General features: G+C 49.8%; 1 protein-coding gene across 1 annotated transcript in view; it reads left to right on the top strand.

Annotated features, from left to right (window-relative positions):
* The first annotated feature begins 9,844 nt into the window (after positions 1–9,844).
* The window catches only part of PTGIS (prostaglandin I2 synthase), a 37,882-nt gene continuing 25,945 nt past the window's right edge, over positions 9,845–21,781 (top strand). The window contains exons 1-3 of the mRNA XM_028125249.2: positions 9,845–9,918; positions 18,061–18,184; positions 20,026–20,204. Coding sequence (XP_027981050.1) covers positions 9,845–9,918; positions 18,061–18,184; positions 20,026–20,204 — 377 coding nt within the window. The remainder of the gene's footprint in view (positions 9,919–18,060; positions 18,185–20,025; positions 20,205–21,781) is intronic.

The raw sequence follows: 21,781 nt of genomic DNA, 5'->3' as shown, positions 1-21,781 counted from the left end.
TAACATGTTATTGAGAATTTTTGCATGGGCAGTTACAAGTGAAAGTTGTTACTTTCTTTGTGCCAGCCAAAGCTTCAATGTCAACCTCACACTTGCTTTGTAAAAATAGTTTCAAAGTTTTTTTCTTTGCCTATGCTCTGAAACAAATTAAACACCTTAGAATGGTTTACTCTTTAAAAGTTTCAGAGGATTTCCCTGTGAGGCTACCTAAGTTAGGTTTTTGTGTTGATGGGGGTGCAGAACTTCGACAGCCTTCTCTATTTCTCCCATGACCTTTACCCTCATCCAGACATAGCAACAGCATCTGGGAGATGCTTTACAGAATTGAGGGTCTCGGGCAAAACCCCAGAACCAGAATCTCAATTTTAACGAGATCTTCACGTGGTCTGTGTGTTCCTGAGAGCAGCCTTTCTATGAGAATCAGCCTGTTTTATCTTCTGTTCTGAAGCCAAATATGGTAAATTATATTTTGCTGGAGAATTCTTCTTTTCATCCAGATTTTCAATTTTCATTACAGAGAGGTGAACAAAGTAGAACCTTGCGATCCTTTTAATTTTCTCCTTATGCTTTCTTATTATACTCACTTGCATTGTCTCCGTTTTTTCTGGATTGTGTTAACTCGTGGTTTATCTGTTTCACTGTTGATGCCCCCTCTCTGCCATCATCAAAAGAACCAGCTTTGGGGACTTATTTATTAGTCTTCTTTTCTCCGCTCTGTTTTACATGGCTACTCATTAAAACAGAAATAGATATTTACTCTTTAACGTGATAAAGATTGATTCCTGCTGTATCCATATTAATAACTTTTGCTTTCCTTCAGTTTGTTTTCTTCTGTAATTCCTTTTCGTAAAACATTTTATTTTATTTATCTCATTTTTTAAGTAATCTCTATGCCCAGCATGGGGTTTGAATTCACATCCTGGAGATCCAGAGTCACGTGCTCCACTGACAGAGCCAGCGGCTGCCCCTTAATTCTGTCATTTTGGGAGTTTTGTGGGGAGGGAGTTAAAAGTCTTCCACTGTGAAGTCTGCTTCTTCAAAATTTGTTTTGTTTTTTTTACAGGCACTTCTTCCAATATTTAGTGAAGTTTGGAGTCTTTTCCTATGGCTCCTTTGTGCATATAACATATGATATCCATAGTCTCTTATTTCTTTAGACAGCATCTATTAGTTCCCTTTTATAAAATTGCATTTTCTCCTTCCTTCCTGCTTTTCCCTCCATTCCCTGATTTTAGTCAAGAATTTTTATCATTTACTGGGATGCCTGGGTGGCTGTCGGTTAAGCAGCTGCCTTCAGCCCAGGTCATGATCCCAGGGTCCTGGGATCAAGTCCCACATCGGGCTCCTTGCTCAGCAGGGAACCTGCTTCTCCCTCTCTCTCCCTCTGCTTGTGCTCTCTCTGTCAAATAAATAAAATCTTTTTTTAAAAAAGAATTTTTATCATTTACTTTTTTTTTTTAAGAGAAAGGAGAGGGAGCATATAAGTAGGGGGAGCAGCAGAGGCAGAGGGAGAAGCAGGCTCCCCGCTGAGCAGGGAGCCCCATGTGGGGCTCCATCCCAGGACCCTGGGATCATGACCTGAGTTGACGGCAGCCACTTAACCGACTGAGCCACCCAGGCCCCTGCTCAGTCAGTTTTTATTCATGCCAAAATTATTTGGATGCAATTTTCATCCTCTCTGTGTTAACCTTTTCCATCTGTTGGTAGAGTTTATGCTCTTTTCTGCAGGGTTTATTACAATATCTTTGTATCGAGGCTTCTGCATTTATTTTTTAATATTGGAAGGGCTTGCTTTTCCTGGGTCCCCTATTTGCTGATTGTTCCCGTGGGTGTGGGGAAGAAGGACAGTTGCCGGGCTTCCTAACTGAACGGTTCTCCCCTCTACCACCAGAGAGACAGACTACTTCCTGTAAATGTCTTCTCTCTGTAATTCTCTGCTCTACTCTGTTTTTCTGAACCAGACCAGATCCAAGAGGGCTTCTGCTGACAACACGACTCACCCCGGGTCCTACACTCATTTTTATAAGTAAGGAGGATAGCTTTCTACCTCGGGGCAAGTGCTCATCCCCACAAAGTATTTTTGCTCTTGCTTTCTGAGATTTGCACCCCTGAGCCCACTCACTACATTGTGCGTGGCTTCTGCCCTATTTTAAAGCTGCTTTTGGAAAACTTCACATACACTATGAAGTTTATGGATTATATCCTTCTCCTGGTTTTGCTAAAAATGGAGTTTGTGAGGCTTTTTTTTTTTTAAGTCTCCTTGATGCTTTGGTATAAGTTCAAGAAGGAGAAGGGGAAAATGTTGCCGTATGCGGCCACTTTTCCCACCCCCATTTTCTCGCTGGGTCCTCTTCAGCTACTCTGAGACATAACCAAACAGCAATGATTTCTGTCCCCATGTTTCTCCATGAGAAAGCAGAGGTTCTGGAAGGCTCTCAGGGTGCCGCAGGGTGGCAGGGTGGCAGCCTGTGGAGTCTGTCTGCAGATTGGATCCACATGGGTCTGTTCTCTCTTTGTCCTCCGCATCAGACTCATGCTCAGGCGGGACAGCGCAGAGCGGAGGAGATTGAGTTCTGGTGGTATCAGTTTTTCCACTCCGAAGTGCCAAGGCAGCTGGTTGGGAGCCATGGGGCCGCCTGTACCCCCGTCCAGGGGAAAATCAAAGGAGGGGAGGCTCGCGGTAGCCCCTCTCCTCCAGCACCCTTCCCCTCTGGAAGATAGCGCGGGGAGCAGGACGAGACCCCTCTTGACCATATCCCAGCCTGGGAAGGAGCCTGAGAAAGCTGCACAGAAGGCTGCCCAGCTCAGCCTGCTTGGTCCGGATAGCGGCCCCCAGCCTCTGGGCTCTTTGCCGACTACATTCCCTGCATAATCCTGGTTCTCCTGGGGGAGGATGGTGGAGGATAGCTTCACGGCAGCGGAAAACCTTGTTCATCAGAGAACTTCCAATCTCCTAACCCAGGGATGTGCCCCCATCATAGAGACAATCAGCAGCAAGGCCTAGATGTCAGAAAACAGGTCATTTGCTCCAGCCCTCCTCTGCCTCCATTCCGGACATGTTTTTTCTACTCCTGTACGAAAATGACCAAATACGGAAGGTTTGCCTTCTTTCCTACTTCCTCTAAAATTCTCGATAAAGAGGCTTACACAGTGCTGGCAAAGAAATACTCGGCAAGTGTGTGCCGAAAGAATTACGCTATGTCCCTTTTATTAAGTGCTTACTGTATGTGCTAGACACACGATCTTCTTGAATCCTTCCATCCACCCCGGGAAGGAGGCCCTGTCATTATCCCCTTGTACAGATGAGAGAACCAAGATTTCAAGCATAAAAAGCAGCCTCTTCTGTACATAACTGATATAAATGACATCTAGCCAAAATGGCACAGAAAAGTTCAGAGATAAGGTATGCATTGGTCAGTTTTTGCTGGTAACAAAAACCTCAGAATGTCCATGATTTAGAATAACAAATCTTCATTTTTTTCTTACTCATAGGTCTGCTGAGAAATCTCTGCTTCAGGCGTCAGGTTGAGTTCAGGTTTCTCTGTGTGTCGTGACTGATGGCAGAAACCAAGAAGGTCAATGGAAATATACAATTCCTCTTGAAATCTGTACTCAGAACTGGCACGCCATCACTTCTCTACCTCCCACTGGTAAGACCATGTCACACGCCCGAGTCCAGCATCACTGGTCAGGGAGATATTCTCTGCCCACAGTGGGAGGCACTGCAGGCATATGGTAAAGGCTGTGAATGTCTAATTCCAATAGAGGGAAAATGTAAGAACTGGACACCATGGTCTAATCTACCACAGGACAGTTCCAGGGTGGTAACCTAGCTGTGGGGCTTTGCCATGACTCTCTTCAGGGTCCAAGATGGCTGCCACAGCTCTGAACCAATCTCTGCCGGTCTCACCCACTTACACACCGCACATGTGTATTGATGGTGTGACCCACCTTCTTGGTTGTCCAGGACTGAGTGATTTCGTGGGATGTGGTGCTTTCAGAACGAAAACTGGGAAAGTCTGGACAAACCAGGATGAGTCGGGTCACCTTATATGTGTAGTAGATTATTCCTGAACATTTCCGGGCAACTAGGGGTGACACGTGAGTGTGTGCGTGTGTGTGTGTGTGTGTGTGTGTGTGTGTGTGAATGTGTGTGTTGTTATTCCTTAGCCCAACACAGCAAATGAATAAATACTCAGTATTACATACCTCCAATTGCAGTGGTGTGTGGCCACTCCTAGTTCCACAGGGAATATCACTTGGCAGATTTTCTGCAGAGGCCCCCAACCTGCCCTCATGTCAGCCTGGCCTTCACATCCTCGCTCTCCTCTAAAATTCCACTATCCTTCTTTGATTCTCCAGATCTATTTTGCATACCCCAAAGGGCTTAGCCATTGGCCTTTGGCACAGTTAAACTCCAGGGCCAAACTCAGGTGGCAGATGTGTTTTGTTGGCCTCCGTGGTGGTTTAAAATAATGTGAGCTATTATTTCTGGCTTCTCTTGAATCAGAAGACCTGGCCACACTGGGCACATAGTTCTACATGGCCATAGTTGGCTTAACTGAGCAGAGCCATCCTCCTTTTGGATGGGGCAGGGCTCTCCAGTTTCCCGTCTCCACCCCTCCCTATCACCTCTCTGATACGACAAGCACACCTCATTCATTTACCAGACTTGTTTACAGACTTGATTTTGCCACCCTCTCTTTAGCAGCATGAAAACAGTAGAAACTTTGCAGCTTGGGTCTCTCTTTACCCCTGCCCCCCGGCCTCTCAACCTGGCCCAGTGTCTATAAATGGACGAATGTATTCTTGCACTGATATGACTCATGCCTATAGAAGCGTATATAGTCAGCTTATTATTATTATTATTATTTTCGTTCTTGTTTTAGATGGCAGATGTACTTCCTTACCTCAGCAGCCATGAAATGCACCTGTCAGGTCTCCTGTGTGGAGCCTAATTGACGGATGGACCGTGGATTCATCCTAACAGTTGAGCCCAGACCGCACTTCCCGGGGGCTGCTCCCAGGTCATCACTGAGGGATGCAGGGAGGTAGGCCTATTCCCAGGAGACACAGGGCTCCTCTGGAAGCACAAGGACTTTTTGTCAGCCTTATGGAACTTTCTTAGAATGGCACTGCAGTCTACAACCACCGAATCTTCCTTCCTCCCTCCCTCCCGGCCTCCTCTGGCTCCTCCTCACCACCTCTCCCCCACCCCAGCATTTTCTTGGATATTTCATTCCATATTGGCTGTCTCAGAGGACCTGGACTATCACCCCTTCCCATAACAGATTTGGATAAACTAAAAGAAGGAGAGAGGGCTTCCAGGCAGGTAAACTGCATGAATGAAGTTGTGGAGGTAGCAAAGCCCAGCGTGTGTTCACACCACATGGGGAAATTAGCCTGTCCTAAGAAGGCATCAAATCCCCATGCTATAGCCTAGCAAAAGAAGTGCTGTGTGACCTTGGGTAAATTACTGAGTCTCTCGGGGCCTTGGTTTCACCATTTGCAAACTGGGAATATGAACGGTATTTACAGGGTCTTGTGGGGGATTAGACAAGTTAATATGAAAAAGTATTTTGAATGGCCTAAATTACCAACTAAAGTTAGAGCCATAATTACAAAAATATTTAAAACTGGCCTTCTCTGATGAGGCTAGATTTTAGCTTTGAAGAAGGCAACACACTGGGGCGCCTGGGTGGCTCAGTTGGTTAAGCGACTGCCTTCGGTTCAGGTCATGATCCTGGAGTCCCAGGATCGAGTCCCAGGATCGAGTCCCAGGATCGAGTCCCGCATCAGGCTCGCTGCTCAGCAGGGAGTCTGCTTCTCCCTCTGACCCTGCCCCCTCTCATGCTCTCTCTCTCAAATAAATAAATCAATCTTAAAAAAAAAAAAGGCAACACACCAAATATTTTCCTTTCCAAACGTAATGTGTTTGTGGTCTTTGGGATGCAGCTATGAACAGGATCTGGTCCCTGGAAAAAAGCAGGGGTGTGGGAGGAAAGCCATCCTTTCCCAGCAGAGTCCTCCATTTTCTGGACTTGGGTCTTGACATTGTCCTCATGACCCTATTGCAGCCAGCTAAGAGAGCAGAGGTCGGGCGGGATCAGAGAGTTGCCCAGATGTCTTGTCTCTACTAGACAGTGGACATCTGGACGAAACAGGACTCCTACAGGGGAATGTGTAGATGCTTGTCACTGAGTGACAGCCCCTGGGAGAGCTGGAGGGAAGAAGGAATTTCCTGAGACTCCACCTGACATGTGGGCTTCACTTCCCAGATGAAGGTTTGGATGCCAGGGTTGGAACCGTGCTGGGTAACTCCCTGCCATCACCACTACCAGCAACGTGCCCAATATACAGATGAAGTAGTTGAGGCTCAGCAAGATGAAGTGATTTGCTTAGGGTCCTGCAGCAAGCGAGTGGCCATGATGGGATTTGAACTTAGCTCTCAAGCCTTGTTTGTCCCAGCTCTTCTGCCACAGGCTGGAGGGGTGGCCCTTGAGGAAGTTTTCCCTCATCTTCAGTCTTGAGGACATACCAGCCCTCAGCAGGGCCCTGTCAGGCCTCATGGGTCAGGGGAGTTTGGAATCTCTGCTTCTTGCAGGAGCCTGGCTGTTCTGCAAGACGCCATAGCTGGAGAGTTACGCCCCCTATGGAAAGGATACCCTAGTATAGCTTAACCAGGTTAACAAGCCTGATCTGTAATACAAGTGAGAATGATAAGATGAAGTGACACTTTTGAAAGTTCATGTGGGGGGGTACCGTGAGAGGCGCTTTGGATGCATTCACCTCACGGGGTCCTCACTATAGCCATGACTTAGTTGTCTTAGCTAGAAATGTTTTTGGCTCCACGTAAGAGAAACTCTGACTCATGGTGTCTTCGGCAACACAGACATTTGATTAATTCTTAAACAAAAGCCTGAAGACAGGGGGTTCCTGGGATGGTTATTCCTTAGCTCGGGTTTGGGGCTCTGCAATTTTCCTGGCCTCCCCTCATGACACCCCACCATCACGTCCTCACACAATGGCCCCCAGAGAAGAGGAGGCAAATAGGGAGGGGAAAAAATCTCCCAGAGGCCCCCAGCAGAGGTCCAGAAGGCACCCACGTGGCCTCTCCCAGACTAATCCCTAGCAAAGAGGGATATCCCTGGTTGGCTCAGACCAATGGGAAGAAGGCGGGGCCAACTTCCTAAACAGGTGCCCCATTCCTGAACAAAATCAGGTTCCATTAACAAGGGTAGAGGCCCCAACACATCTCTTCTTGATGTGGGAGCAACTGGTCTCCTTCCTTGTGGGGCGGGGTTGTCCCTAGATTGAGCAGGAGGAGAGACATGCTATTTGGGAGTGATTTGGATTGGGGAGCTGCTGGTTTACACTCAAGCCTGGGATGTGCAGTGGAAGAGTTAACATTTATTGAGCACCTACTGTATACCAGGCCCCATGCTGGGTGATTTCATTCTCTCATCATTTAATCCAGTCCTCACAACAAACCTGTGAGGAAGGAACTATTCTTCCCATTTTTCAGATGACAAAACTGAGACCTAGCCCTGATCACATATATGGTGAGAGGCTGAACTGGAATAGTGCTGACAGCAGTTCACTTTCACTAACACTCCTCTGTGTTTCCGGCATCCAAGGCATGTCCCTCGGATTAGGTCATTTACTCAACCCCGCTGACGAGGCACCGTGGCTCAGGGAGATGGAACAGACTGCCCAGAGTCACACAGCTTAGCATTGGCCAAGCTGGGCTGTGAACCCCACTGCCAGAAGGCCGCTCCATCATGCTCCCCAAATTTGGAGAAAACCCTACAGGCCTGTTCTGTGGCCTTTTTGGGATTGTTGGCTTTGTAGGCCGATAAGCTGGATAAATAAACAAGAGGTTCAGGAAACTCCTTTTGCCTCTTGGTGTTCTGAATCCGGGGACACATGGATTCAGAAGGGCACATGAGGGTCATCCAGCTGCCCTGACAGCGAACATTAAACAGGCAAATAAATGAATCTTTAACATCACAGCAGGAATGTTAAGTACTGTCAAGAAAAAAACCCAAACAGGTTAAAGCAATAGAGAATGATGGCGTGACCACTTTAGACCAGGTGCTCAGGGAGGGCTTCTTGGAGGAGGTGATGGTCGAACAGAGACAGAGGGATGAGGGATGTGATGGAAAGAGCCAGCTATGCAAGTCTCTGAGAGATCGTTCTAGACAAGAGGGAATATCAAGTGCAAAGGCCCTGAGGTAGAAGTGAGTTTGGCACATTTGGGGAAGGACAAGAGATGAGTGTGGCCACAGCAGAGTTGGGGAGGCAGAGAGTGGGGGGCCATGAGGTTAGGGAGGTAAAAGTGGGAGGGGGCAGATCATGCTCGTCCTTACAGGACCTTGTAAGGACTTGGAGCTGTGCCCTGAGTGAGGTGGAGCCACGGAGAATTCTGAGCAGGATTCAGTTACAGGATCTGACTTGGATCTACCAGGATCCGTTTTTGGAAGGAGGGGGCTGAAGCCAGGAAGGAGACCAAGGAGGACTAACAACTCCTCCACGGGGGCTACCGAAGACAGAAAGGAGACCTGCCTAAAGGCACCCAGCAGGAGTGCGTGGGGGGGCTCAGTCCGATAAGCCTAAGACTCCATTAAACCTCTGGCTCTTGGTTTCATCTCAGGCCATGAACTCGTCAGTCATGATCTCCTCGGTGGTGAGATCAAACCCCTCTTGAATGTCAAGAGATCACATTCAACAGGGAGTCTGCCTGGGATTCTCCCTCTCCCTCTGCCCACCCCCTACCCTCGAATAAATAAATAAATCTTAAAAAAAGAAAAAAGGCACCCAAGCAGTAAGAAACAGACACCAGATTAGAATCAGACCTCCACCCACTGACTCACAGCACTCACCTGTGCCAAGCACAGTAGTTTGCAACCTCTTTTCACTGACGAGCTCTCATTAATTTCTCACAACGACTTTGACCTGTCTGTTCCCAGAGAAGGAACTGGCCTCAGAGAGGGTGTAAATGGGTGGAGGAGTCAGTGGCGAGCTTGGGTTCCTCCGAGCACCCAGGGGTGGTCTCTTACAGAGTCACAAGACCTGGAGGCTGGTACCCACCCTAGGCATCAGGTAATCGTGGCGATGGCCACCACATTCTGAGTCCCTACCGTGTTCGAGTACGGGTCTGGGTGCTTTGCACTCAGTCTCTAACAGCAGTGGAGGACTTGGTGACTCAGCTAAACGCGGAGCTGCTCCGGCAGCCCCATTCACTGTAGTTATTGAAGGGACTACACGGTGCTGTGTAATCCAGCCAACCCCACCTAGCCCAAACAGGATAGAGAACTCCAGGTCCGGGGCGGGGCGGGGGGGGGGGGCGATGAGGAGACTGTAGGTAGAATGTGGGCCTCCCCCACCCCTCCCACCACATCCCCCCACCCACCGTGTCCCCACATCACCCTCCCATCCGCGTACCCCCTTCCCTATCCCCATCACCCCTGGGTTTCCCCATAGTCCGTCTCCTCCTCCTCTTCCCCCTCCCCTCCTTCCCTCCTCCAAATAGCCCCTCCCGCTCAGCACCCCCCTCCCCTTCCCAGCATCACCCCTCCCGTCCCACCTCGTCCACCCCTCCGCTCCAGCCTGCATTTTCCACCCCCTTTCCTGGCCCCGGGAGGGGGCCGCGCCGCCGAGCTGGGGGAGGGGCTCCCTGAGGGCGCCCCGCCCCTCCCCGGGACCCCGGAGCTGTCTGCGGGCCCGCCCCCGCCCCCGCCCCACAGCGGCCGGCCAGCGGGGAGCGAGGGTCGCCGGGCCGAGAGGCACCTGGGCGCCCCGGAGCCAGCCCGCCGCCGCAGCCTCGTCCGCGCGCGGCCCGGCCATGTCCTGGGCCCTGCTCCTCGGGCTCCTGGGCGCGCTGCTGCTGCTGCTGCTGCTGAGCCGCCGGCGCACGCGGTGAGTGCCCCCGCCCGCCCCGCCGCCCGCACAAAGGGCCGCCTGCGGGGGTCCCGAGCCGCGCCGGCCCCGGCGGCGCCCGTCGGGGCGAAGGGGTTCGGGGCCAATTCCGCCGCCCCACCTTGGGGAGTGCACCCGGCTGGACCGCCGCCGCGGGAGGGTCCAAGTGGGGACGAGACGCGGGAAGTGGGGCGACGGGGTGGGGGACCCGGCCGATGGCTCTCGGTGCACAGCGCTCGGCCGGCACTTGCGAAGGGCTTTCTGGGGAGAGAGCCCGGGGTCTCCGGGTGGGGAGTGGGTGCGTGGACAGGCTCGGGAGCGGCTGCGGGTGCGAGAAGCCCCCTCCTGCTCTTCAGCCTCTGCCTGGATCCAGCACTACTCGAGCCAATCCCCAGCCTCTGTCGGCTCCTGGGCGGGGGGATGGGGTGGGGGGGGTAACCTCGCTCTTCGCCCCATTGCAGAGATGCGCGAGTTGAGGCTGGGGAAGGCAGAGGCCCTGAAGGATGCTCTCTTATCCGCCCTGGAACCACTTTCCATGGGATCCCCCTTCCAGGACGAGGGAGCTCGGTAGGCTCGGATCCAGAACGGGGTCTCCCCTCCCCTGAGATCCCACAGCCTGGCAGGGCAGAACCGGGGCCAAACTTCTCAACTTCCTCGTCCCAAAGGTTGTCCTGCTCTACTATTTAGGAGATGTAAATCTCATATATCTCAAATCAGGGACATGGCAGTAGGTCTTTCTTTTTATAAAATATTTAAAATATTAATTTGAATCGCACATGGAATAGCTGAGTACGTTTGACTTAAATATTTGTGCTGTTATAGATAAGACTGAAGCCCTTCCCTTCCCTTCCTGCAATTCCAAACTTCTTTTGTTGATCAAGGCTCCCTCATAGGGCTGCCTGAGAGCAAGCCTGGCGGGGAAACTTCCAGATTTTTTAAAAAGTACACTTTTTATTTTAGACTGGTTTTATATTTACCGGAAAGTTGCAGAGGTTGTACAGAGAGTTCCCAAATACCCCTCATCCAGTTTCTGCCGTTGTTAACACTTTACACTAGTGTGGTAGGTTCGTCAAAACTAAAAACCAACGCTGGTCTGTTACGATCATCCAAACTCCAGATTTAATTTGAACTTCATCAGTTTTTCCATCATGTCCTCCAGGATCCAATTCAGGGTACCACACTGCCTTTAGTTATCACACCTCCTCCATGAGGCTGTAGATAATACAGGGTATGAAAGGAGAGTGTCTAAAAATTCCAGGACATTTCTGGGAACTTTTTATTTTTAAACAATATATGTTAAATTTCCAAATAAGCTCATGATATTTTTCTTCAACCTCTGGACACCTTTTCAGGTTAGATTTAAAACTATGTATTCATTCATTTGCCTGAAAAAAAAAAAAAGAAAAAGAAAAAGGCACACATAAGTTTTTCTATGAGAAATGAATTATTCTTCGGATGTGGTCAGGCTTTTTGGAAACTCAGTCTGGAGATGTTTTCAGATTGTACATTTGCTTTTTTCACTCCAGATTTTAGTTTTGATTACCGTCCATGTTGCTATATGGGGATCTGATTCATTCTTTTGATCGTCTGTGTAGTATTCTGTAGAATGAATAAATGGAAGGTTTCTTTTTTTCCTTTTTATTCCTGTCCCAATTGATGGACTCTTAGGTTGTCTCCAGCGGTTTTGCCGTTTCGGACAAAGTGCTATGGTCTTCCTATGAGACCTGCTGCTCTGTGCTTTACTCCGGGGTAGATTGGGCAGCCATGAACTACATGGATTCTGGGAGGCAGGGTCCCTGGTTGCTCAGCATATGGAAATTCTCAGCTTCTAGGAATAAGAACAACCTGAGCAACCTCTCTCTGCCTTAGTTTCCCATTCTTTAGAATGGGGATGATGATGGGAATAGGAGAGAGTGGAATTGCGGGGTTAGAAAAAAATGCCAGTTAAACATATGGCAAATTCTTGCTATAACCCGGAGAGTGAATTTATCTTTGAGGGTGAGTTTTTGATTTTTGTACCTGGTGGCTTAGGAGGGTCAGCAAGTGGGTACTGGGGAGAAGTGTGGGTATAGGGGTCACTGACAGCTCAGGGGCAGCTGGGTGGGCCCTGGGGAGATCCCATGGGGACCCCAATTTGGGCGCCAATCTCATTTTCTCCTCCCAACTCAGCAGGGGGAACTCTTGTTCCTTCCATTTTACGGCGGAGGAAACTGAGGCTCAGAGAGGCTAAGCAACTTGTCCAGGGTCTGCCTGGATTACAGATCTGGGCTGTAAGAATTTTTAATTCCCAGGAAAAACGAACTTCCTTGCTTCCCACACAGTTTATTTGTAATCTGAACACTCAAAAGTCTTAGAACCCCATGATGTTAAGGTAGTAAGATGTGGCTGTAACCAGAAAGTTCCTAAGGAAGGACAAATAATCAAGTGTTTGAAAAGAGGTGGAGGATGCTGATGCTGTGTAGACAGTGAGCCAGTCTGAGTCAAACAAGGAAGGCCCCGCACCTTCCCTTCTGCTCACTGACCCTTGAGGTACTGTTCATCACTCCGTTTTACAGCTGAGACCTACAAGGGCTAGGTGACCTCCTCAGGGCCACACCAGAAATTATATTCCACATCTAGCCAGTTCCAAAATTCATGCTTTTCTCAGTAAAAAGCAAAAAGAAAAAGCTACTTCAGTCAATTGGCAGCTGTCTTTACCTCTAGCTTTTTTTGTTAAAATTTGTAATTATGAAAAATTTCAACTATGCAGAAAAATAAGAATAGTGTAAGAACCCCCATGTATGGATCCCCTTTTGAGTTGACAGCATTTTTACAAAAAATTACACATGTTACGATATCTCTGCAGGAAATATTTCAAGAATGCATGTCAAAAACAACCATGATTCTATTATTCTGCCTGAGAATATAAAAATTTTTTTTTTAAGATTTTATTTATTTGTTTGACAGAGACAGCGAGAGAGGGAACACAAGCAGGGGGAGTGGGAGGGGGAGAAGCAGGCTTCCTGCTGAGCAGGGAGCCTGATGCAGGGCATGATCCCTGGGATCATGACCCGAGCCGAAGGCAGACGCTTAACGACTGAGCCACTCAGGCGTCCTAAAATTTCTTAATATCATCTAGTCTCCAGTCCAGATTTCTGCAGTTACAGCAAGGATTTTTAAACCCAGCTTGGTAACTGTGACTGTCTTCTGGGAGAGGTTGTGAGCCAGAATCAGGAGGCCTTGGGTTGGGAATTAGGAGTCTGATTTCTGTGGCCACTGGGGCTCATGACCTGTATGTGGGTGTCAGAAACATTCTTCCTGCTTTCCTTTCGGGCCTTGGTTTCTGCATGTGTATGCCGAGATGGCTCATGAAGCTGGTCTCCCGAGATGTGGGTAGAGGACATCTCTCTTCCTCTTTTGGGCTTGTGTGTCTGCTACTCTAGGAGCATTTGGAAGAGGTCTCCAGGTGGCAGGCCCCTGTTCCGGAGCACCAGGGGCCACTGTGGCACCAGGTGAAGGTTCCTGGTGGCCCAGGGGCTGACCTGGGCCCTTGAGGGATACAAAATTTCCAGGCACAATTAGATCTATTTCATTCCAACATGCACTGCCAAATGGTGGTCCACGGCTGGATTCAACACAAATGAAGGGCTGCTGTGTGCCACACGGAGCAAGAGGAGAAAATTGGGGGGGGGGGGTTTCCACACATAAAACTCCACATTTCCGGCTTCTCATGAAAAATGGGACAGTGGAGCAGCACCTGCGGGGGACTCAGTAGAAGAGCCCTCTCTCAGCCTGGCCACAGTCCCCACCGCTCCTTGTTGCCTCCCTGATGTGCCTGTGTTCTATCTACTGTCCTTGCTCTGACTGTTCTTCATTATGTTGAGAATTCTCTGAACCTTTGGTGTCGGTTACAAAAACAGGAAAACAAAAACCAGAGCAAAATGGCCACATGATTTCTCTACGCAGTGGGAGGCGAGGGGCAGGGGGTGGGAAGACAGAGTGTTAATGGCAGACAGTTTGTGGGTGAGCCCTGGGAAAGGATGGGTCTGGCACTTTAAATGGAAGCTCAGGTTGCTGAAACAAGCCCCCCTGTTGTCCCCCCATGAAATCCTCGAGAACCCAAGGCTCTGAATTGAGGTAAAACTACTGGATAGAGAGGCAGTCCACCAGGACTGCACAGCTGGATGATGCAGCCTCTGTCCTGGGCAATCCAGAGTCCCTTAACACCCTCAGCAACTCTGGGGGGCAGGTGCTGCTCCTTGAGCACCAACTGTATACATGATTCATTCGTCTGACATGTATTTCTTTCTTTTTTTTTTTTAATTAATTTTATTTTTTTATTTTTTTATTTTTTTAAAGATTTTATTTATTTGAGAGAGAATGAGAGAGAGAGAGAGCGGAGGGTCAGAGGGAGAAGCAGACTCCCCGCCGAGCAGGGAGCCGGATGCGGGGCTCGATCCCGGGACTCCAGGATCATGACCTGAGCTGAAGGCAGTCGCTTAACCAACTGAGCCACCCAGGCGCCCCTGACATGTATTTCTTAAACACCTACTCGTGCCAGGCACTGTCGTAAGTGTCGGGGTCAACAATAGGTGCCTATATTCATGGAACTTCCATCCCGTGTAGGTGTGCTATTTCAGGACACAAGGGGGTGGGTGATACCCATCCTTAACTCCCTCCCCCGATTTGCAGAGCATTGAGTGGGAGAGAGACGGGACAGGTGGTGAAGTTGGCGATGGAGTCTGTGAGTGAGGAGTGGGCAGTTTGGGGAGGAACCCATGTGATGGGAATGAAAACTCCGGGGTGGGGGGGGCGGATCAGAAAAGGTGTCCTGGAATCTGAAACAGGAAGGGCAGGCTGTATGGGCAGGAGCTGGGGATGAGAGGCTCCAGCCCTCCCCTCCTCCTCCCCCCCAGGACCTGGCAGTGCCTCAAAACAGTGAGAGTGTCAGCGGGTGAGGCTGGAGACCGCAGCCCCCAAAATAGAGTCTCCTTCATCCCTGCTGGCTGACGGCTGAGTCACCCTGGAATGTGGCCTGGGCTGGAGCTGGGTTCAGGGCCCAGCCTCCAAGAGCCAGTGCGACCACATCAGGAGTCAGACGCCTGGGCTCCCAGCTTCCTGCCTTTGTCTGAGCCTCCTTGGGACTTTTCTGGGGAATGATGAAAGCTGCCAGAAATAACACCTGGCTCATTGGGGAGTTCTGGCAGCAACCTGGACAAAGAGCAAGGAAAGGAAGCTCTAGTCCTGCCCATACCGCCAAAGGTGTCTTAGGGGGAAAAAGCCCCCTGTCCTGGAAGTGGGGGGGTCGGATGCTAGCGTCCACTTCCATTGTTGCTCCCCTGGATGATCACAGTGGTCTCTGCTGGGGCTTTTCAAAAGCATAACTACATCACTTCCCAGCTCCCACTTCCAACCCTCCAGGGGCTCCCCCTGGCACCCCGCGTGGAAGCCTGACCCTGGCCACAGGTCATGTCTTGCCTCTCACCCCCACACTCTCCACTCCAGCTGTGCTGGCTCCTGCTGTCTTGAAAGCCTTGAAGGCATGCTCCTGCCCCAGGGCCTTTGCACTTGCTGTTCCCACTGCCTGAAATCCTCTTCTCCCCCCCCGCCTCCCCCCCCCCCCCCCCCGCTTCCATTGCACTCCCTTCTTATCCTGCTGGTCTTTGCTCATGTGGCTCCTCCATGGGGAGGCCTTCACGGACTCCTTCTCTAAACCAGCCCCCCTCACTCTGTCCTGTCACCCTTCTTTTTTCTTTACCGACCTATAGTTTGCATACTCTAACATTCCCCCTTTTAAAGTATCCAGCTCAGTGGGTTTTAGAATAGTCACAGGTTTGTGCCACCATTACCACCGCCTAACTTCAGGATATTTTCTGTCATCCCCCAAAGAAATTCCATCCCTGTTAGCACTCACTCTGCATTCTCCCCTCCCCTCAGCTCCTGGCAACCACTAATCTACTTTCCATCTCTATGGAAGTGCCTTTTCTGGACATTCCATAGAAATAGATCACACAATATGTGACCTTCAGTGTCTGGCTCCTTTTACTTAGCATGATGGTTCTGAGGCTATCCACACTGTAGCATGAATCATTACTTCATTCCTCTTTGTGGCTGAAGAACGGTCCATGGCTCGGGCATACCGTATTTGGTCTGTCCATTCGTCAGTCAATGGACACTTGGTTGGCTCCATCTTTTGACCACTATGAAGGATGCCACAATGAACGATAGTGTACAGGTTTGTACATGAACTTATGTTTTCAGCTCTTTGGGCTGCATTGCTGGGTCGTGAAGTAACTCTCTTTAACCTTTCAAGGAACTGCCAGGCTAGTTTCCAAAACAGCTGCACCATTTTACTTTCCCACCAGAAATACAGGATGATTTCTGTTTCTCCACATCCTTGCCAATGGTTACTTTCCTAGGTTTTTTTTTTTAGATGCTAGCCATCTTGGTGTGAAGTGGTACCACCCTGTGGTTTTGATTTGCATTTCCCCAGTGCGTCATGATGTTGAGCATCTTTTCATATGCTTGCTGGCCATCCGTACCTCTTCTTTAGGGGACTGTCCATTCAAATCCTTTGTGCATTTTAAAATTGGGTTTTCTTTTTTTTTTTTTAAGAGAGAGTGAGAGTGAGCAGGGGGAGAGGCAGAGGGAGAGGGAGAGAGAGAATCCCAAGCAGGCTCCACACCCAGCGTGGAGCCTGATGTGGGGTTCAGTCTCATGACCCTGAGGTCACGACGTGAGCCAAAATCAAGAGTGGGATGCTTAACTGAGCCACCCAGGGGCCCCTGGGTTATTTGTCTTTTCACTGTTGAGTTGTAGCTCCTTTATCTTCTTTATCGCACTTCCCACTCCCTGGAATGATTTTGCTTTTTTGGGGGTTTTGTCTGCCTCCCCTTATGAGCACGGAAGCCCCGGGAAGTCAGGCACCTCGCCTCCCCTGTTCACTGCTGTATCTCCAGCACACAGAGCAGTGCCTGCTTCCTAGTTAATATTCGCTGAGAGCGTGAGTGACTCCACAGGGCAGAGCTGTGATGACTCACTCGCTCATTCCGCAGACCGGGAGCTCTCTGCATCCCTGTGGTTCTGATCATTCTAAGATGAAAACACTGGTCCTAGGCTGGGTTGAAGGACCTCCATGGGGTCCACCATGAGCACCAGCCTTGCGCTTTTGTGAGGCCCATTTCGTGTTGGTGAGGTAGCTCTCCCTAGCTAACAGCCCCTCCCCCAGAGGACTGTGGGGCAAGGGCAGCCAGGGCTCAGTGATGAGGCCAGTCCTCCCACGATCATCGGCCTCTGCACCGTGCTCTCCCAGTCTCATCCTTCCCCGGTGGGCGTGACCCTGTCCAGGCTGGCTCAGGCAGAGAACTCTGTGTCCTTGTACTACTGAGTTCTAGAAAGCTCTCCCACCCACAAGGAAACGATTGGACTCCCTAACATGTCACCCAGCTTCTGCTCTTGGCCCCCTGTAATCCGTCTTCTACTTAGCAGCCAAAAGGATCCTGTAAAAAAAAAAAAACAACACAAAAAAACCTAAGTCAAATCATGTCCCTGTGCTACTTGAAACTCCCCTGGCTCCCACTTTACTCAGGGGAGAGGCTAACATCCTCACAGCTGCCTCCAAGGCCCTGCATGGTCTGGCATCCATTACCAGTCTGGCCTCAGCTTCTGCTGTTTCTCCTTGCTCCCCCCAGTCCAGCCACACTGGCCTCCTTATTGTTCTAGGAACACACCAGGCATGATGCCGCCTCAGGGCCTTTGCACTGTTCCTTCTGCCTGGAAGGCTCTTCTTCCAGATATCTACGTGGCTCCTTCCCTCACCACCTTCAGGTCTTTCTCAAATATCTCGGGGAAGTCTGCTCTGTCCTCCCTACTTAAAAATTACACCCTATGGGCGCCTGGGTGGCTCAGTTGGTTAAGCAACTGCCTTCGGCTCAGGTCATGATCCTGGAGTGCCTGGATCGAGTCCCGCATCGGGCTCCCTGCTCGGCAGGGAGTCTGCTTCTCCCTCTGACCCTCCCCCCTCTCATGTGCTTTCTCTCTCATTCTCTCTCTCTCTCAAATAAATAAATAAAATCTAAAAAAAAAAAATTACACCCTATGCCCTATACTTTTTGTCTTCTTCCCTGCTTAATCAAATGGTGATGAGTACTGTGGCTTCTGTAGGCGACCTGGTGAGCCTCCCCTGGACCTGGGCAGTATCCCCTGGTTGGGCCATGCCTTGGAGTTTGGAAAAGATGCTGCCAGCTTCCTCACGAGGATGAAAAAGAAGCATGGTGACATCTTTACTGTAAGTGCATCCTGTGCCTCTAAGGAGGGAAGGGGATGAGCAGCTGGGCTGGTCATACCTGGTGTTCACAGATTCCTTCTATATCCTTCTTTTAGTTATACACTAACCCACCCATCCAGGGGTCCAGCCAACTTTCTATCCATTTTTCCACCCAGCTCTACAGCCAGCACTTAACTAACATCCATCCTTGTCTGTCCAGTTCCTGTATGTTCATCCAGCCAACCGCTATCGATCCATTCAACTTCCACCTACCCAACATCCGTCCATCCGACATTTATCCTTCTGCCTGTCTACTCAGTATGGAAGCAGCATCCTTCCATCCTAATATCCGCTGAACACACATTCATACATTCCATTTCCATCAAACCTCTGTGCACTCATCCATCATTCCATATATCTATCCAGCATCTGTCCATCCATCCATTTATCCATCATCCAGCCCTTTGTCTACTCACATTTATCCAGCATCCTTCCATTCATGTATCTAACATCTATCCAGTTTTTACGCATATATTCAATATCTTTTTTTTAAACTAGGCTCCATACCCAGTGTGGAGACCAGTGTGGGGCTTGAACTCACGACTGTGAGATCTAGACCTGAGCTGAGATCAAGAGTCGGGCTTTTAACTGACTGGACTCCCATATGTTCAGTTTCTACCAACTTCCATTTATCTACCCATCTTTCCATCCTTCTGCCCCTATGCACCTAACACCCGGTTACCCATCCATTCAGTATCCAATATCTGTCCACTCTGTATGCATCCATGTATATCTCCATCCATCCATCCCTTCAACTTCCAAACAACCACCACAACCACCCGCCTTCCATGTATCCTTTCAAGTTCCACCCATGCAACATTCATCCTTCAATCCCTTTACCCTTACCCACTGAGCATCCTACCATCATGTACCCAACATTCATCCATACTTTTAGTTTCCAACTAACCTTTAGCTCCTCGTCCATTCATCTTTCCATCCAACCTACATTCGCTGATGATTTCCTTCTGTTTACCCACCCATCCAACAGTCTGTTCAGTAGCATTTTTTTTCTTGGATATTGGCCTGTATTTTAAAGATGTATTTATTTTAGAAGGTAGGGATGGGGCAGAAGGAGAGGGAGAGAGGGAATCAGCATGGAGCCCGATGAGGGGCTCGATCTCATGACCCTGAGATCATGACCTAATAGCCTGTATTTTATGAGAGTTTGATTAATGTGACTCCCAGATCACACTTTGGGGCTAAGGCAGTGGGTGGTTAGGATTGTGTGACCCCCCCCGCAACAGACATTTGAGGGAAAATTCCTTTGCTAATTGCAGGCTTATGGCTCTCCACGGCTGCTTCCTTCCTTCTTGGGCAGCAGGTTATATTCAGAGCTCAGGCTCCCTCAGAAGCAGGTATTGCTGGTACAGCCACTAGCATTAACCCAACAGCGTCCATCTGTCCATCCATCCACCCACCCGTGATGCACACAACATCCACCTGCTGCCTTCTGTGGGCAGACTCTCTCCTGGATGCTGGAGAGAAGGCAGTAACCAGGATAACAATGGGAGGTGCTTAAGAGTGAGGTGGTTGAGAGCACAACCTTCGGCACAGAAAAGCGAATGCCAGTCCTCACTCTGCCGCATCTCTGCTGCGTGACCGCATCTCTGCTGCGTGACCTCGTGCCTTCTCTAAGCCTCCGTTTGCAGCCATAAATGGTCCCTCCCTCGTAGGGTCATCATGAGGGGTGGCTGAGAGAACATTGTCTGTTAAGTGTCTGGCACAGGGTGGGCCCCCGACCCCTGAGAGCTGCTGTCCTTTGTAGCAGCTCTCCTCACTCCATCCCTGCTGACTTCCCGCAGGTGCTGGTGGGGGGCAGGTATGTCACCGTGCTCCTGGACCCGCACTCCTATGACGCGGTGGTGTGGGAGCCTCGCACCAAGCTGGACTTCCATACGTATGCTGTCTTCCTCATGGAGAGGATTTTCGATGTGCAGCTCCCACATTACAGCCCCGGTGATGAAAAGGCCAAGATGAAACCGTGAGTGGCTGGAGACGGTGCCTGAGGGTGGCCGGGGAGGGGCTGACGGGCTTCTGCCTGTGTCGCCCAGGTGCCGTGTGGCCTGAGCTCGTCTCCACAACAGGGTCCAGTAAAGGCATTTTGTTTTGAGAAGACAAAAACAAAACAAAAAACAGCCCAAAAGAATTGGGCTGAAGAAAGGTTCCTCTCATCTTTATTCCTTTTTGGAGGCAGGTCTGATTTCAGTAGGAGGAGACCGAAGGCTTGGGTCAGCCAGACCTGGATTCAAATCCCAGCCCTACCACTTCCTAGCTGTGTGACTTTGGGCAAGTTCCTTGCCCTCCCTGAGCCTCTGTTTCCTCAAGTGTAAAAGGAAGGGAAGTGGGTGGGGTGGTTAATATTTTTGAGTCTGTATTCTGTGATCTCATTAGTTTTCCCATCGATGCTGGAGGGTAAGCTACTCACAGCTCTGCTTTATGGCTGAGGACACCGGGACCCAGAGAAGAGCAGTGACTTGCCCTAGGTCACACAGCAAGGAATTGAGGCAGGTCCTGAAACATAAGGAGGAATTATATCAGCAAGAGGATATGTGAGCACATTTATTCTGCAATCAGTACGTCTGTAAATATCAGGGGACCTACTTATACACTAGTCACCGTCTAGATGCAGGGGGTGCAGAATGATGCCAATCACTATTTGAAGACACCTACTATATGCCGGGTATTTGATAGAAATACTTTGCTATCTGTGCCATTGCCTCAAGACGTGTAGGTACTTTTATCCCTATTTTACAGTTGAGGAAACAGACTCAGGGAAGTGAAGTGACTTACCCACCGTCCACCATTAGTAGATGGCACCCCTGAGATTTGAACCCAGGTCTGCAAACTCCACAGCCTAGTCTCCTCCAGCTGACGTACTGAAGAAATAAGACTCTGGGTCTGCTCCTAGAGTTCACACAGTCTGATGGTAATTCTTAGTGGTCTGTGTCCAGGAAGGGTAACTTCCTGGGGTTAGGAAAAGCATCTAGAAGACTGGGTTTTGCAGGGCTGCTAAAGTTGAGGGAAGGCCAGAGTATGAGGTGAACATCAATGAGAGGCAACACCCAGTCTGACCTTGGCTTTGTGGGGTGGCTTCTAGGAGGATATCTGAGCCCGAGTGTCCTGGGTCCTGGCATTCTAGGGGGACCATCAGGTCCCATTAGCAATAAAAATCCCCAGGTCACTGCATTCTGCCCCCCTACCCAGGGAGGACTCCACTTTCCTCCAGTGTCTGCCCTAAGAGTTCCTGGGAATTTCCTATCAGCCAATATGTGGTCTTCTGGGCATGGCTCCCACATCTGTTAAGAGCTACTGTCTCCATCGAGGACTAGTGCTTGGAGTGGGGTCTGGGGAACCGCTGGATCAGGGTCAATCGCTACACTAGCTCCCATTTATTGAGCGCTTGCAATGTGCCAGGCCCTGCGATAAGCCCTTTTACTTATCCATTATCTCACGTGGGTCATGTCTCTTGTTTCCCCAACAACGTTTCAACTTGAACATCCAAAAGCTTATATTTCCTGGGAGTTCGTGGAACCCTTCTGGAGGCTTTCTCCTCTTGAG

Source organism: Eumetopias jubatus, unplaced genomic scaffold (assembly GCF_037043125.1).
Source record: "Eumetopias jubatus isolate StellerSeaLion01/CBP00866 unplaced genomic scaffold, mEumJub1_p1.0 scaffold_9, whole genome shotgun sequence".
NCBI classification, from domain to species: domain Eukaryota; kingdom Metazoa; phylum Chordata; class Mammalia; order Carnivora; family Otariidae; genus Eumetopias; species Eumetopias jubatus.
This window is presented reverse-complemented; position numbering and strand designations above follow the sequence as displayed.